The sequence below is a fragment of the Anolis carolinensis genome, chromosome 2, assembly GCF_035594765.1.
Source record: "Anolis carolinensis isolate JA03-04 chromosome 2, rAnoCar3.1.pri, whole genome shotgun sequence".
NCBI lineage: Eukaryota > Metazoa > Chordata > Lepidosauria > Squamata > Dactyloidae > Anolis > Anolis carolinensis.
This window is the reverse complement of record NC_085842.1, coordinates 17,188,293-17,205,912: the sequence shown is the minus strand read 5'-3', so window position 1 is coordinate 17,205,912 and position 17,620 is coordinate 17,188,293. Positions and strand designations below refer to the sequence as shown.

The window sequence follows — 17,620 nt, the reverse complement described above, 5'->3', positions numbered from 1 at the left end:
GATGCTCGGATTGTGCTTTTCCTGCATGGCAGAAAGGGGCTGGACTGGATGGCCCACGTGCCCTCCTCCCACTCTATTGTTGGGGACTGACCCGGAGAGGAACTAAAGGAGAGAATTCCAAGACAGCAATAAAACAAGCCTTTTATTGTTATCACAGCTAATAATAAGGCAAACAGCCGTACATACCCCAAAGGGCTTTATCATGGAAATGGCTGCCGCCCCATGTGCGCAGTTAACAAAGAATATATATACCTTTGGCTTATCTAAAATTAACCAATGGCTGAGGATCTTCCCCACCTTCCACACCTACTTTGGCACAAGTGATACCAATGAGCTAACTTGTTTACTCTGAACTTTCTTCTCTTCTTGGAACTTTCTGGAGAAAGGCACCAGCTCACAGGAAGGGAAGGGCATATGCAAAGGCAAAGCTACATAGGCAATAGTTTGCTATTTTCTGGCTTATGGTCCCTTCACTATTAGTCTATGATTCTACATAACTGACATATATACTGGAGAGGTTATTAAATGGAGTCCTCTTCCTCGGCTCCATTCAGCCTCAGAGCATTCTTTCCTGAACTTCTGCTTTCAACCCACTGGGAGAGGCTGCCCATGTAATAATAATAATAATAATAATAATAATAATAATAATAATAATAATAATAACAACAACAACTATTTTTATATGCCGCCACCATCTCCCCGTGGGGACTTGGAGCGGCTCACACGGAAACAACCCAATGAATCGCATTTACATCATAAAATCGACAGTTAAAACAACAAGCATCATACTAAAAATAAATTCAACAAAACATAGTATAAATGACATAATTTTAAAAGGACAAAAATATTAACAATCATCCACAAGCCTTTAAAAGGTCCAATATAGGACATGAGTGTTGTCAAACACCCCAACTAGACTCAGTGTAAAATTATTCCATTAATATCACAACATACAGAATAAACTCAGGATTCTAAACAGGCCATTTCAAGTTAAACTAGATTAAGCTGCACTTACATATTTTAAGAAACACCTTTTTTAAAGATTGAATACGCACATACACCTGTAATAGATTTTCTATTATTTACAACTAAGAACACCACTCAGAAATCAGAAATTCCAGACATGAAACAATCAGGGCCAGCCAACACCTTCCAACAAAGTATTTCCCTGCCAGTAAGAAGCCAGGCTTTGAAGCTGCAAGGCCATTAAATGCTAATCAAGCAGGCCAGTTGCAACATTCACACTTGCCTCAAACAGAAAAGAGTTCTTTCTCCCACCTTGGACCTTCCACAGATATATTTATATAATTATTGTATTTAATTATACTATAATACAGTTATAATATAACATTATAATATAATAAGTATAACAATAATTTAATACAATTATAATAATATTATAAGTAGTGGTATCTCTCGCTCACTTCACTGGGGCCCCTGCTTTTTCTCTACACAAAGGAGACTCAAAGTGGCTATATATTTATTAGTACAGTAGAGTCTCGCTTATCCAATGTAAACAGGCCGGCAGAACATTGGATAAGCAAATATGTTGGATAATAAGGAGAGATTAAGGAAAAGCCTATTAAACATTAAATTATGATTTTACAAATTAAGCACCAAAACATCATGTTATACAACAAATTTGAAAGAAAAAGTAGTTCAATATTCAGTAGTGCTATGAAGTAATTACTGTTTTTACAAATTTAGCACCAAAATATCACGATGTATTGAAAACATTGACTACAAAAATGCATTGGATAATCCAGAATGTTGGATAAGCGAACGTTGGATAAGTGAGACTCTACTGTACATCAATATGAAAACAATACTAACATTACATAAACCAGATACATAAATTGGATAAAACAACCTCTAATAAAATAATCAGTTAAAAGATCCATGAAATCAATATTACTGCCCAGCTGAATCCACAGAATGTAGATATAAAGTGCTAAGTGATTGGCACTGACTGCAAGTCACTTCTGGTGTGAGATATATCCATCCTGTATCTTTGCATTTTATTTTTTCTGCCTAATACTCCAGAACAGGGGTCCCCAAACTAAGGCCCGGGGGCCGGATGCAGCCCTCCGAGGTCATTTACTTGGCCCCCGCCCTCAGTTTTATAATATGATATATTGTATATACATATAATATTGATAATAATATTATAATGTAATACAATATAACACTAATAATAATACCATATAATAATATTAATTATATATTCTATATTACATATAATATTACTAATAATATTACAGTATAGTGGTATAGTTCAATATAGTAATATATAATGCTAATATTGTGCTATGCTAATAATATAATGTATTGTATGTGAATGTAATTTGTAAGCCACTCTGAGTCCCCTTTGGGGTGAGAAGGGTGTGATACAAATGTAGTAAATAAATGCAGTAAATAAATAAATAATAAATAAATATATTTTAGACTTAGGCTCGCCCGAAGTCTGAAATGACTTGAAGGCACACAACAACAACAACAACAACAACAACAACAACAATCCTAATTAACTTGACTATCTCATTGGCCAGAAGCAGGAGCACACTTCCCATTGAAATCCTGATAAATGTATGTTGGTTAAAATTGTTTTTATTTTTAAATATTGTATTGTTCTTTCATTGTTCTTGTTCTTGTTCTTTTTGCACTACAAATAAGACATGTGCAGTGTGCATCGGAATTAGTTTGTATTTTTTTTCAAATGATAATCCGGCCCCTCAACAGTCTGAAGGATTGTGGACCGGCACTCGGCTTATAAAGTTTGAGGACCCCTGCTCCAGAAGATAGGAGACAATTATTCCATTCATATCAAAACATACATAATAAACTCAGAATTCTAAACACGCCTTTTCTCCAGACTAAACTAGATTAATTCTAATTTACATATTTAGAGATTGAAGATAGACACACACATCTGTAATAGATTTTCTATTATTTATATGTTATACATAGGACTTGAAATATTTACAGTAACCAGTATATAGGAGTGGATAGAAAACAATGTATCAGTTCTACTTTATTAGGTATTTAATAAAAGAAAACCCAGTTCCAAATTCACAGAATTACATGAAACACAGGGCTGCTATTCATCGAACCCATTCCCATCAAACTTCTCAAATGTATTTTTAACCCTGAATATACATGAAAGGAAATATTTGTAACCAGTATGTATGAATGGATAAAAACTCTGAAATATCCTCCCTTTAGCTCTCAAAATATTATCAGTTATGCCTTTTAATATTACAATACTACAATACATATTATAAATATGTACACATTCACATACATAGACAACTCACCACTATCATTGCAGTTAGCCCTCATCCTGTCCCCTGTGCACTCACCACCTTGGCTTCTGTAATTCATTATCGTAGAGTTTATGCTCATTTTATTTACCCTTTTATAATTCTAGGACAATAGATTCCTCTTATTTTTATTTCTTAAATCCTCTCGTCAGATATGCAATAGCCAGCTTCCAGTTTCTTCCAAAAACTTCATGACTTTCATTTTTCAAATTACTAGCAATCTTGGCATGTAATCCCACAGTTTGCTCCTACAATTTTTGATGCTTAGCGTTTTTTAACATTCCTAATCTTTGGCAATTGTTATACATGTAGCTGCGAAGCTGTATGGGCAAATTTATTTTTCCAGCTGCTCTAGATTGTTTCTGAATAACCCTAATAGGGACATCCCTGGATATTTTTGTTTACTTTGCAATGGATTATTTTGTTTCCTGCATATTTTTTTCCAATAAGCCTGTGCCAATTCGCAAGACTACCACACATGGAAGAAGGGCCCTTTCTTTATTTTATACCTTCAAAAGAATCCTGATTGTGAATTATCTATTTTAGCTTGGAGAGCTGGTGTTGTATAACACCTGTAGAACATTTTATACATATTGTCTCTAATTGAAGACACCACTGTAAATTTGGTAATTGTTAATCACTTCCTTCTTTCCTTAGCAAATACACTCAGTGCAAAATTATTCCATTAATATCATATCATACAGAAGAGACTCAGAATTCTAAACACGCCTTTTATTGAGGCTAAACTAGATTAATTCTCACTTACATATTTTAAGAAACACAAAAGTATTTTTCAGATTGCATACATACACACACATCTGTAATAGATTTTCTATTATTTCTATGTTATTGATAGGACAAGAAAAAACCCTACCACATACATAGAATTACATGATACACAGGAGAGATAGTCATTCATCAAACCCATTCCCATACTTCTCATCACATTTCTCGATTAAATGTATTTTTAACCCTGAATACATAGGACAGGAAATATTTGCAGTAACCAGTATGCATGAATGGATGGGAAAAAAAACATGAAATATCCCTCCTTTAGCTCTCAAAATATTATCACTTCTGCTTAATGAGATATTTCATCAAAGAAAATGGTTATTATTTCCCCAAAAATCCATGGCTTTAAAACCGAGTTTCTATGGCAATAATTCATGCCCCATCTAATGGGAAATTGCCTTTACCCCATGGGTTGAGTATTTCTTCCATGTGGACTGACAATTTAAAAAATGCCTTGTATTTCAACTGCAGCTCTTTCCACACTCCTTTTCTCCGCTGTGAGTTGCCCGATGATGAACATGATGTGATTTCCGACTGAAGCTCTTTCCACGCTCTGAGCATTTAAATGGCCTTTCTCCTGTGCGAGCTGCCTTACGATGAGCATGATGTATTTTTCAACTGAAGCTCGAAAGGTACACCTTTTCTCGAAAGAGAAAATGGCTTTTTTCTTGTGTGAGTTGCCTGGTGACGAACAAGGTTTGCCCTTTGACTGAAGCTCTTTCCACACTCTGGGCATTTAAATGGCTTTTCTTTTGTATGAGTTGCCTGATGACGAACAAGACCTCCCTTATGACTGAAGCTCTTTTCACACTCTGAGCATTTAAATGGCTTTTCTCCTGTGTGTATTTTCTGATGGCAATCAAGGCCTACCTTATGACTGAAGGTCTTTCCACATTCCAAGCATTTAAATGGTCTCTCTCCTATGTGAGCTTGCTGATGATAAACAAGGCTAATACTTTGACTGAAGTTCTTTCCACATTCCAAACATTTAAATGGTTTTGCTCCTGTGTGAGTTGCCTGGTGACGAATAAGGTTTCTCTTTTGACTGAAACTCTTTTCACATTCCAAACATTTAAAAGGTCTCTCTCCTGTGTGAGCTGCCTGGTGACGCAAAAGGCCGAACTTCTGAGAGAAACTTTTCCCACACTCCAAGCACTGAAATGGTTTATCTCCTGTGTGAGTTCCCTGATGACAAATAAGGTTTCTCTTGTGACTGAAGTTCTTTCCACACTCCAAGCATTGAAACGGTCTCTCTCCTGTGTGAGTTGCCTGATGTCGAACAAGGTCTGATTTATGACGGAAGTTCTTTCCACACTCCAAACATTTCAATGGTTTATCCCTTGTGTGAGTTTCTTGAAAAAAGGTGAGTGCTTCCTTCCAATTGAAATTCATTCCCTCTTCCAAATATTCAAATGGTGTCTCCTCTATTTAGATGGTTTGAGAACAAGGGAAGTGAGGCCAAGTGTTGAAAAGAAAAAGTTATGTTAGAGTAAATTTTAAACCTATACAAATTACAAAATGCATTTAGCTGAGACAGCCCTTTCCCGCAGTGGCAGTTAAGAGGAAAAGCTCTAAATATTATATCAGGACATAAGCCTCAAAGTAAATCATAAATCAACTGGGCCTGGGGAAAATGGAGCTGTTTTCTTTAGCCCTGGTTCCCTGGAATCCTCTGTACTTCTGGCACAAGAAAGGAAAAATCCCTTGATCTGTCTGATGCCACAAAGGTAGGTGAACTTAACCTCATGGCATCAGACAGCAGAACAAACATCCAAATTCATATTAGAAGCCAGAATAAAGTTATCATTTTAAAAAGGATTGAATGAGGCTGCACAGACCTGGAGTTTGACATCTTCTCTCTGTTTGGTCACTCCTTATTGTCAATCCCTGCAGGATCTAGTTTGCAACTTGGGCCACTCACAAAAGTTTTTTGGATTTGGTTTTATTACTCAGATCTCTACATCTCAAGAAAAAAAAATCACTAATGGCGGTTTTGACTAACACCCTTCCTTTTCTTCCAATCTCACTCCATGCTTCCAACACCCTTATAAGATTTTTCCCAGGAGAAAAGTTTGTCAATTTAGCTGCTCTCAAATCTATTCACCGAAACCCCCTGCTGAGCCCGAGCTATCACAGAGAAGATTTATGGTGACTTCCTGAACAGCAAAAATCTGCTCCTGACACTTATATCATTAAAAGTTATTTTTCCCATTTTAAGCCCCGAGTTTTTTTTTTTAAAAAATGCACCCCTACTTTTATTTTCTGTACTTCAGAATTAGAAGAGGCATCAGGCAAAAGCTATTTTATCTCGTTTGCTTCATTGGTGTGGACTGGTATTTATTGTATTACTTTTTTGTGTATAAAGAAAGCGATATATACATAAATCAAAATGTGTATGGACTGCAAAGGATCCCAAATGGCTTGATAGAGCTGGATCAAACTTGGTACATAAACACTTCATGGACCAACATAAAATACTGGCTAGATTTAAAATAAAATGCCAGTCCTCTTGGAGACTTGGCCCCAAGGACTAAAATAGGTGTATATATAGAGGGAGAAAGGGGTGCATGTATGTTGATCCACTTCCCTTCAATGCCTGGCGTGTTCAACTCTGCTCTCTCCTGGAGGCTGCACACAGCATGAGCGGGAGGGAACCTGATTCACTGATTTCTTACTAGAGAGTCAAAGGGGTCAAACTGAGGCCATCCTACTTTAGACATCAACATGGGATATTGCACCTCACTGGAAAAGATAATAATGTTCTGCAAAGTGGAAGGCAGTAGGAAAAGAGAAAGGCTGAATTACAGTGGTTTGATCTACTCAAGGAAACCTGCTTATGGGACAGACTGCTTTAGTAACCTTTGTTGACAGCCTACAGAAGGACCTAGATAGAGGTGGAAAATGTGTCCCTATTGATTCCATTTTATCAGTTCTCAATCTCATCTGGTATCCTTCTGGGTTGCCTTCCTAGATGGGAATTGGAGACATTTTACAGTGGCTCTGTTCCTTCCTGGAGAGGCAACCCAAAAAGTGCTACTGGTTGGTCAGAAGGCAGATAAGGGAATAGGGATTCCGCCTGTGCTAGATGGGGTTATACTACCATTGAAGACAAAGGTCCGCAGTTTGGGGGGTACTCCCTGAATTTGGCATGGAATCTGTATTTTACAGAGTGTTTAATTTATTATGGGTTTTGATTAGGTGTTTTAGCAATGCTGTATCCCACCTCAAGCTGTGAGGAGAAATTGATAAGAAATAATAATAATTTGCTGCCACAGCTCCACTGGCTGCCAATTTCTTTTCAGACACAATTCAAATTGCTGGTTATGACCTATAAAGACCTAAATGGCTCAGGTCCATGTGCCAATTGTCTTCTTGGGCTGGCCTCTATATGCATATAGAATGAGCTTTTTAAAAAAGGCTTCAGAGGAAGAGATCTGAAACACTGGATAGTTTTTAGAACTTGTAGATGGTTTGTTTAACTACAAGCATAATGGAGCCTTACCCAGAGCTGACACACTCCCCAAATTCTCCTCCATGATTTGCTGGTGCAAGGCTTTTTGGCTTGGATCCAAGAGGGCCCACTCCTCCTCTGAGAAATCCACAGACACATCTTCAAAAGTCACCTGAAGACAAAAAAAACATTATCTGCGGAGAGAACTTGCCATCCAAGTCGGAAAAAACAGGCCATTTGTGATTTAGGTCTTTGAATAAGTCATTCATTGAAAACATCTTGGATTGAAGGAATGTAGAAGAAAGAGGTTCACTTAGAGGCAGGGCAATATTCAAGGGACAAGGAGACTGTCCCTTCCAGGGATCCTGCTGCCTACCTTATCTGGTCCCACAGAATGTCTTCTTAGGAAAGGATCATGAAAAGTTGTGCTACTATCACTTGGCCATGTTTCACTATCTGCAAAAGAGAGGAAAGACATCAGGGAGGGTGAGACTGGTCCCTTTTCCAGGCTGCCCCACAGTTCCTTCCCTTGGAAGCCTGCCACTCTCCCCTTGACCCTCTTTGAAACTCCCTCCTTGGATTTGGGTCCCAGGTCTTTAATGTGGACTATTTTGTTTTACGGTGGTGTTGGGCCCTAATTCTGTATTTGTGCTGATGTAGCAAAGAGAATAATAATAATAATAATAATAATAATAATAATAATAATATCTTTATTCTTATATCCCACCACCATCTCCCCAAAGGGACTCAGGGCGGCTTAAATGGGAACCAGCATAAACAAAGATTACAAGATAAAACACAATTAAAAGCATATAATAGATAAACAATATAATTAACACAATTCAAACTAGAAAAGTAAAAACATCATAAAAATATATTAATCGACATTAACAACCAGTAGCCAGAAAAGTTGTGCAAAACGCAGACTATAGGGCCAGGGCTGGTTGTAAAGTTTCTGAAAAAAACCTGAACAAGAAATTAGGGCTGGGCAAACCTGATTGAGGGCCAAACCGTCATTCAAAGGCATTTGGAACATCCAAGTTTTCAAGTCTTTACGGAAGGTGGACAGAGTGGGGGCTAACCTAATCTCCCTGGGGAGATAGTTCCAGAGCCGGGGGGCCACCACCGAGAAGGCCCTCTCCCCTGTCCCCACCAACCGTGCTTGAGATGGAGGCAGGAGCCAGAGGAGGGCTTCCCTGGCAGATCTTAGAGCTTGCACTGGTTCGTAGGGGGAGATACGGTCACAGAGATAAGCAGGACCCGAACCGTTTAGGGCTTTGAATTGGAAACCTATTGGCAGCCAGTAGAGCTGCTTCAGTAGAGGTGTCATCCGCTCTCTCTAACTAGCTGCCAACCTTTGCACCAGTTGCAGTTGCTGGGCCGTCTTCAAAGGCAGAACCACATAGTGTGTGTTGCAGTAATCTAGCATTGGAAGAGATCTCGTGGGCCATCCTGGCCAATCCCCTGCCAAGAAGCAGGAAAATCGCATTCAAAGCACCCCGATGGATGGCCATCTAGCCTTTACTTAAAAGCCCCCAAAGAAGGAGCTTCCACCACAGTCCGGAGCAGAGAGTTCCACTGCTGAACAGCTCTCACAGTGAGGAAGTTCTTCCTAATGTTCAGTGGAATCTCCTTTCCTGTAGTTTGAAACCATTATTCCGTGTCCTAGTCTCCAGGGCAGTAGAAAGCAACCTTCCTCCCTCTCACATATGACTCCCTCTCACATATTTATACATGGCCATAATGTCTCCTCTTAGCCTTCTCTTCTGCAGGCTAAACAATATTCATCACCGTAAACATATAGAGAGAAGTAAAAGAATCAAGTAACTTTGAAAGTAGCACAAATAAATATTGTAGAGAAATGTCTCCTGTCAACAGCATTCTTAATCTCCCAGGCTCCCGAATTTTTTTTCTAATTCACACAGCTCAGACATTTCAGGTCTACTCCAGAGGAGGTGAACAACAAGAAAGACTACTGCCATCCCTTACCAACTATGATATATTCTCCTTCTCCAATATGGACGGCCCAAATGTGTGATTCCTCCACCTGACTGGGCCCATCTGCAAATGAGTCCTGCACCTGAACAAGCAGCACAAATCACAAAGAAAAAGAAAGATTAGAAAAGGAGGGCTTTCTTTCTGCAACCTGTTCCAGACCGCTTGGGTTATGGTTGGGACCCAAGACTGGTTTTCTTCATTCTGTAAAAGAATTGGTCTTTCTATGATTTTGGTGTGGGAATTCTGCCTTCGTTTGGGCACTGCACTCTGCTTCAGGACTCGATCTAAAGTGGAAGGGCTACTGCTGAGATGAAGGAAGTATTTTACGTAATCCTGGGGTTGTAATTTGGGGCTACCCTAGAGGGACACTCAGGTTGAGTAACCTAAGTCTGTATATCTGTGCTTTCGGGTCCCTGTGGAGTTATCTCTACCTGTGAATAACATACAGTTTCTTAGGAAAAGAATATTCAGAAGTGGTTCAGCCAGTTGCTTCCTCTGAAATACACACCACTGGAATTAATATGTTCCCTTTAATCTTCAAGGTTTGCCATCCTATAACTTCAGCTCACTATACCTGATTATACCACCCTGGGGAATGGAGATGACTGCCCCCTCCCCTCTGTGAGAGCCCTTGGGGGATGCAAAGGGAGCAGTCATGGCACTCCACGTCTCTTTTCCAGGGTGAACACACCTGGGTCCTCCTTTCCTAATGCATCTCTGAACTCATTTCACCTTGTTTCTATTATTCTTAAACCCTTCAAAACAATTATTCTTGGTTCCTTGAAACTACAAAATGAACCTCTTTCTCTCTCACCTGAGGCTTCTCCCTCTTCCTCTCCTCTTCCTGACTCAGGAGGAATCCTTCAGCCAAAGCCACAGCCTGGGAACTGGTCTCTGCCCCACATTCCCTCACCCAGCGCTCCATCTCCGCAGGAAGGACGGCCAGGAACTGCTCCAGGAGCACCAGGTCCAGCATCTCCCCCTTTGTATGTTCCTCTGGCTTCAGCCATAGGCGGCAGCGAGAGTGGAGGCGGCTGCAAACCTCTCGGGGTCCCAAGGCCTCCTCATAGCGGAAATGCCGGAAGCGCTGGCACTGAAGGTCTGAATGGAGCAGACTGCTCTCTTGATCTGTCTTCCAAGGTTCCTCCCAGAATGTTCTTTTGTTCCCTTCCTCAACAGCAGAAGAAAATACTTCCAACTGGGCAGCAGCTGGCTCTTGCCCTTCCATCTTGGTTCTGCACTTCTAGGCTGCCTCCAAACTGGAGGAAGATGTGTCCACCTCTTCTCTCAGATGGCATTTAAAGCGGAAGGACTGGGAGAACTGATGTGGCCTGAAAACAAAACAAGCTGAATGAGCTCACATTAATACTCTTGAAGAAGGAGAACATTTTGCCATGAATGTTGAATTGCTGACTGGCTTCTTGGTCTGGAGATAAAAGATTCACAATTCAACTTAAAACATGGTTGTGGGACTAGGCATTTGAGCAGCAGACGCAGCAATATTAGTAAGAATGATTTATGTGACTGATAATGGACAGTCTCTGGATTATGACTTAAATGGATGTTTATATTATGGATGTTTTAATCATTTCTTTTAGTTGTAATTGTTGTATAAACTGTTGTGTTTTTGGCATCTAATGACTGCCAGTTGTGAGGCCGCCCTGAGTCCTCCTCCAGGGGTGAGAAGGACGGGATAAAAATGCACACATGGTCCATTCCCATCCCATTGTGTTCTCTCACAAATTTGCAGCACTTTATCAGCTACCTCATGTTTACAAATTTTATATCATGCACTTCAACCAGTCTGTTTTTATAATCTTTCTGCATTTAGATCATGTTTTATTAAGTTTGCTATTTTATTGTTATATGTTAATGTTTAATTGTATAATTGTGCTTATTCTTTTTCTCCATTTAATGTTTTATATTGTTATTGTTTTTATCTGGGCTTGACCCCAGCCACCCCGAGTCCCTTCAGGGAGATGGAGGTGAGGTATAAAAATAAAGTTGTTGTTGTTGTTGTTGTTGTTGTTGTTGTTGTTGTTGTTGTTGTTATTATTATTATTATTATTATTATTATTATTATTATTATTATTACAATAGAGTATCACTTATCCAAGATAAGCGGCCCGGCAGAACCTTGGATAAGCAAAAATGTTGGATAATAAGGAGGGATTAAGTAAAAAGCCTATTAAACATAAAATTACATTATGATTTTACAAACTAAGCACCAAAACATCATGTTTTAAAACAAATTGACAGAAAAAGAAGTTCAATACACAGTAATGTTATGTAGTAATTACTGTATTTACAAATTTAGCACCAAAACATTGCAACATTTACTACAAAAACATTTTTATACCCTGCCTCCATCTTCCCGAAGGGACTCGGGGCGGCTTACATGGAGCCAGGCCCAGGTGAATACAGACAATATAAAAAACACAACAATATAAAAACAAATCGATAAAACATATTAAAGTCACATTTACAGTAAAACATACTTGGATAAAAACTGGGTCAGAGAAAGTGGATATCATGTAGAACGGGGGTCCCTGAACTTTTTAAACAGGGGGCCAGTTCACGGTCCCTCAGACCGTTGGAGGGCCAGACTATAGTTTTAAAAAACTATGAACAAATTCCTATGCACACTGCACATTTCTTATTTTGAAGTAAAAAAAAAACAAAATGGGAACAAATACAGCCTCAATATTAATAGTAATCATCATCATAATAAAAATAATAAAAGAGGGTTGGAAGAAACCCCTTGTGCCATTTTTTCCAACCTCCCTCTGCCTTTGTGCACTAAAAGCACAAGCAAAGCAGCCCTGACAGATGGCCACCCAGCCTCAGCGTTAATAACAACACATCACAGTCCTAAATGCTTGAGAAGTGTTTGACTTGTGATTTTGTGATATGAAATCTAGCATATATATCTCGTTTGCTGTGTCATACTGTGTCTTTGTGTCAATAATAATAATAGTAACAATAATAGTAATAATAAAGAGGGTTGGAAGAAACCCCTTGGGTCATTTAGTCCAACCTCCTTCTGCCTTTGTGCACCAAAAGCACTAGCAAAACACCCCTTATTAATTATTAAATTAATAAATATTAAATTATTATTAAATAATAATTAAAATACCATTATAAACAAGCAAAGCTTTGGAAGGTGCACACAGGAAAGGAGATTCCACCTGAACATCAGGAAGAACTTCCTCACTGTGAAATCTGTTCAACAGTGGAACTCTCTGCCTCGGACTGTGGTGGAGGCTCCTTCTTTGGAGGCTTTTAAGCAGAGGCTGGATGGCCATCTGTCGGGGGTGCTTTGAATGTGATTTCCTGCTTCTTGGCAGGGGGTTGGACTGGATGGCCCTTGAGGTCTCTTCCAACTCTACTATTCTATGATTCTAGGTGAGGGAGGAGGTGGGAAAGGTGTGCCTTTCCTCGCGCCACATGCACCTTCCTCAGCGGAAGAGGAGGGAGTTGCCGCCACAGAAGCCGGATAAATGGCTTCAATGGGCTGCATGTGGCCCCTGGGCCTTAGTTTGGGGATGTAGAATGTAAACTGCGGGATAGGTAGATACCCGGAATTGTTATCCGGATAATGTGCTTGGGAAGGCGTAAATACAGAAACTATGTCTGACTTTTTTTCCCCATGTCAGGAGTGACTTGAGAAACTGCAAGTCGCGTCTGGTGTGAGAGAATTGGCTGTCTGCAAGGCCGTTGTCCAGGGGACATTGCCCGGATGTTTTGATGTTTTTACCATCCTTGTGGGAGGCGTCTCTCATGTTCCCGCATGGAGCTGGAGCTGATAGAGGGAGCTCATCCGCGCTCTCCCTGGATGGGATTCGAACCTGGCTGCCTTCAGGTCAGCAACCCAATCTTCATGTCATAAGGCTTTAACCCACTATGCCATCGGGGGTTCCACTATGTCGGGCTGAAGGAATGGAATAAAGTGCAGCAGAGAGGCTGTAAATACCCTCATGGCGCCCGCTCCCCTTCCAGGCCCCACTGCTCTGTCTCTCACAGACACACCCAAGAGATTCCGCTGCCTGAGGCCCAGGCCAAGGGAGGATTTTCCCTATGAGAGAGACAGAGAGGCTGGGAAGGCAGCTAAGGAGGAGGCAGGAAGGCCTTGTAGGCCCTCCTCGGCTGAAGAAATAAATCAAGGGGCCCTGAGGCCTTCCTACTTACCGCCTCCCGGCCTCTGCTGCCTGGGCCCGCCTGGAAGAGGCCCTGCTCCCTCGGTCTCTCTCCGGGACAGAACAGAGGACACAGAGACCCCACCTGCCGCTCCTTCCCTCGGAGGACTGACTCCCTCCCGGAAGCGGCACTCCGCCTCCCCCCTCGGAGGCCCCTCTGCAGCTTCTTCCGGTGCCCCTCTAGGAAGGGACTCGCTCACCACTGGCCTGAAGGGCGGGGCTCCGGCTGTGGGAGGCCTTCCCTTCCTGCCTCCTTCCCCTCTAGGAATTCCTCCTCCATTGGCTGCTGACTGTTTCCAGGCAGAGTCAGAGGACAGTTCATAGCCTCAGGTCCGCTCTAGGCCTCCCTCCCTCTCTTCCTCCTCACCCACTTCCATTCAGTATTCCAGCCAAGGGAGAAACAGGATTACTACTGCATGAGGATTTTATACCGCTGTGTGTTGGCTTTTTGAGGTGATCCAGTGAAGCCCATTATCGTCCCCTGCTACGTCTTCCTTATCCCTCAGGTATGCAGCTAAAATTGCTGGAAGAAACATTAACAAACTTAGATATGCAGATGATACCACTCTGATGGCTGAAAGCGATTTGGAGCTGAGGAGCCTTCTCACCAAGCGGAAAGAAGAAAGGGCAAAAGCTGGGTTGCAGTTAAACATCAAGAAAACCAAGATTATGGCAACCAGACTGATTGACAACTGCCAAAAAAAGGGAGAAAACGTGGAGGCAGTGACAGACTTTATATTTCTAGGCGCGAAGATCACTGCAGATGCAGACTGCAGCCAGGAAATCAGAAGACGTTTCTTTCTTGGGAGGAGAGCAATGGCCAACCTCGATAAGATAGTGAAGAGCAGAGACATCACACTGGCAACGAAGGTCCGCATAGTTAAAGCAATGGTATTCCCCAAACTAACCTATGGTTGCGAATATAAGAAAGGCTGAGCGAAGGAAGAGAGACGCTTTTGAACTCTGGTGCTGGAGGAAAATCCTGAGAGTGCCTTGGACCTTGGCAAGAAGATCCAACCAGTCCATCCTCCAGGAAATAATGCCCAGTGGCTGCTCACTGGCGGGAAGGATATTAGAGGCAAAGCTGAAGTATTTTGGCCTCTTCATGAGGAGACAGGAAAGCTTGGAAAAGATCACGATGCTGGGGGAAAAGGAAGGAAAAAGGAAGAGAGGCCAACCAAGGGTGAGATGGATGGAATCCTTGAAGTGACTGATTTGACCTTGAAGGAACTGGGGGCAGCAACAGCTGACAGGAAGCTCTGGCGTGGACTGGTACACGAGGTCACAAAGAGTCAGAAATGAGTGTGTGAATGAAGAATGTCTTCCTTTGGTGCAGCACTGGAGGGAGGACTCTGCCTCAAAGTCTGGTGGAAGCTCCTTCCTTGGAGGCTTCGAAACAGAGTCCTGATGATCATCTGCTGGGGGTGCTTGGATTGTGGTTCTCCTGCATGGCAGAAGGGGGCTGGACTGGATAGCCCATGTGGCCTCTTCCAACTCTATTAGTCTATGATTCTATATAATTGACATATATACAGGAGAGGTCATTCGGTGGAGTCCTCTTCCTCGGCTCCGGTCGGCCCCAGAGCATCCCTTCCTGACCTTCCACTTTCAACCTGTTGGGAGAGGCCATCCATGTTGTCGAACACCCCCAAAGATCAATAGTCCACTTAGGACTAGTCCACCAAGGAAACCCGTGCTAAAACTTTTGGAAATTATAACTCCTTCAAGCCTCCTCTACTAATTTGTTTATAATCTTGCTGCTTATTGTATGAACCCCCGTGGCGTAGCGGGTTAAACAGCTGAGCTGCTGAACTTGCTGACCGAAAGGTCGGTGGTTTGAATCCAGGGAGCAAGATGACTTCCCGCTGTTAGGCCCAGCTCCTGCAAGCTAGCAATTTGAAAGCATGCAAATGTGAGTAGATCAATCGGTACCGCTTCAGGGAGAAGGTAACGGCACTTCATGCAGTCATGCCGGCCACATGACCTTGGAGGCATCTACAAACAATGCCGGCTCTTCGGCTTAGAAATAGAGATGAGCACCCCCCCCCCCCCCCGAGTTGGATAAGACTAGATGGCCATCTGTCGAGGGTGCTTTGAATGCGATTTCCTGCTTCTTGGCAGGGGGTTGGACTGGATGGCCCATGAGGTCTCTTTGAACTCTACTATTCTATGATTCTATGACTAGACTTGTCAGGGGAATACCTTTACTTTACCTTTCTTATTGTATGTACAGTATGTTCTGGTATGCAGATTTCTTTCCTTGCTCTAGGTTTTTCCTGAGAAGCTGTGGGAGGGCTGCAGACCACCTGATTAGCTCTGAGACAACCACAGAGCACAGACTTCTCTAGACTTTGGGACTGCTCAGATTGCAGACTTGCAAACACTTGCCTGCTATTTTTTTAATTAAAGAAGATATGTTGTTACGTGATAGCACAGAAAGTATCTAAGACATATCTGTAACTGATTGATAAGTTGTGTACCTGTGTATGCTGAACACATGAAGGTAAAGAGTCTTGAGTGCATAATATAAAACAAGTTGTTTTATGGGACGGTAGACATATTTTTGGGCACTGAAAAACCCTTCTGAATCACTGCTATTTTTATGCACTGACATATTCTTTGTTTCCTAACAGATCAGAGACAACAGGTTGTTCAGTCGTAACAACTAAAGCCTTGCATAATTACTTTTGGTTGTATACCACTTGAGAAGATTCTGTTCAAACGAGTTTTTGGCTCTTCTCTAAAAGATCATTTAATAGAGTTATAGAGTTGGAAGAAACCTGGTGGGCCGTCCAGTCTACCCCATTCTGCCATGAAGCAGGAAAATCGTATTCAAAGCACACCAACAGATGGCCATCTAGCATCTGCTTAAAAGCCTCCAAGGAGGGAGCCTCTCTCTGGACACATTCCAGCTTGTCAACATCCCCCTTAAATTGTGGTGCCCAGAACTGCACACAGTATTCCAGGGTCTTCCTCCTGGGGCAAACCAAGAATGGGCAACTTGGAAGTCCCTGAACAGACTTAGAAGGGGAGTGGGCAGATCTAAAGACAACTTGGCAAGGTGGCACTACCTGGAGGAATCCTCCACCTTGTGTGACTGTGGAGCAGAACAAACAACTCCGACTATGTATGCTTGCCCACAATGTTTTGCCTCATGTACAGAATTGTTTAAAGCTATGGACAATGCAAATGCTGTTTCCCACTTTTGGTCTAAAACTATTTAGCTGCATGTGATTCCTTTATTTTATATTTTTTATGTTTATGTTTAGCCTGCAGAAGAGAAGGCTGAGAGGAGATATGATAACCATGTATAAATATGTGAGGGGAAGTCATAGGGAGGAGGGAGAAAGATTGTTTTCTGCTGCCCTGCAGACTAGGACACGGAACAATGGCTTCAAACTACAGGAAAGGAGATTCCACCTGAACATCAGGAAGAACTTCCTCACTGTGAGAGCTGTTTGGCAGTGGAACACTCTGCTCCGGAGTGTAGTGGATTTTTTTTTTTTTTGGAGGCTGGATGGCCGCCAGGGGTGCTTTGAATGCAATTTTCTTGCTTTGTGGCAGACTGAGGTTGGACTGGATGGCCTATGAGGTCTCTTCCAACTCTATGATTCTATGCTTTTCCTAAAAAAAATTACCAATATCCTGAGAAGTTGCTGCTAACTGTGAGAAATAAGGTCGAACACTGCGAAAGCCATCTACTGCATGACTATCAGCCTCCTCCCACTAAACTCAAATCAAGGAAAAGCTTCATGAGAACCACCACTCCTCTTGATGTTCCCCCAGCAACAGCAAGAGTGTCCCTCTGGGCAGCTAAGCCAGGCAATTCCAACTGGATGTCCCCCCATGAGGGTCTTCCTCCT

At 41.7% G+C, this 17,620-nt stretch overlaps 1 protein-coding gene across 1 annotated transcript; it reads right to left on the bottom strand.

The window, feature by feature from the left end:
- Nucleotides 1–129: 129 nt before the first annotated feature.
- On the bottom strand, nucleotides 130–13,924 carry LOC100556136 (zinc finger protein OZF). The gene is made up of 6 exons (XM_062973295.1): nucleotides 13,750–13,924; nucleotides 10,376–10,892; nucleotides 9,553–9,643; nucleotides 7,940–8,019; nucleotides 7,615–7,735; nucleotides 130–5,536 (listed from the first exon to the last, which is right to left on the bottom strand). Exons 2-6 carry the CDS (start codon nucleotides 10,787–10,789, stop codon nucleotides 4,704–4,706), a joined length of 1,539 nt encoding a protein of 512 aa, XP_062829365.1. The 5' UTR covers nucleotides 10,790–10,892; nucleotides 13,750–13,924; the 3' UTR covers nucleotides 130–4,703.
- Nucleotides 13,925–17,620: the final 3,696 nt, after the last annotated feature.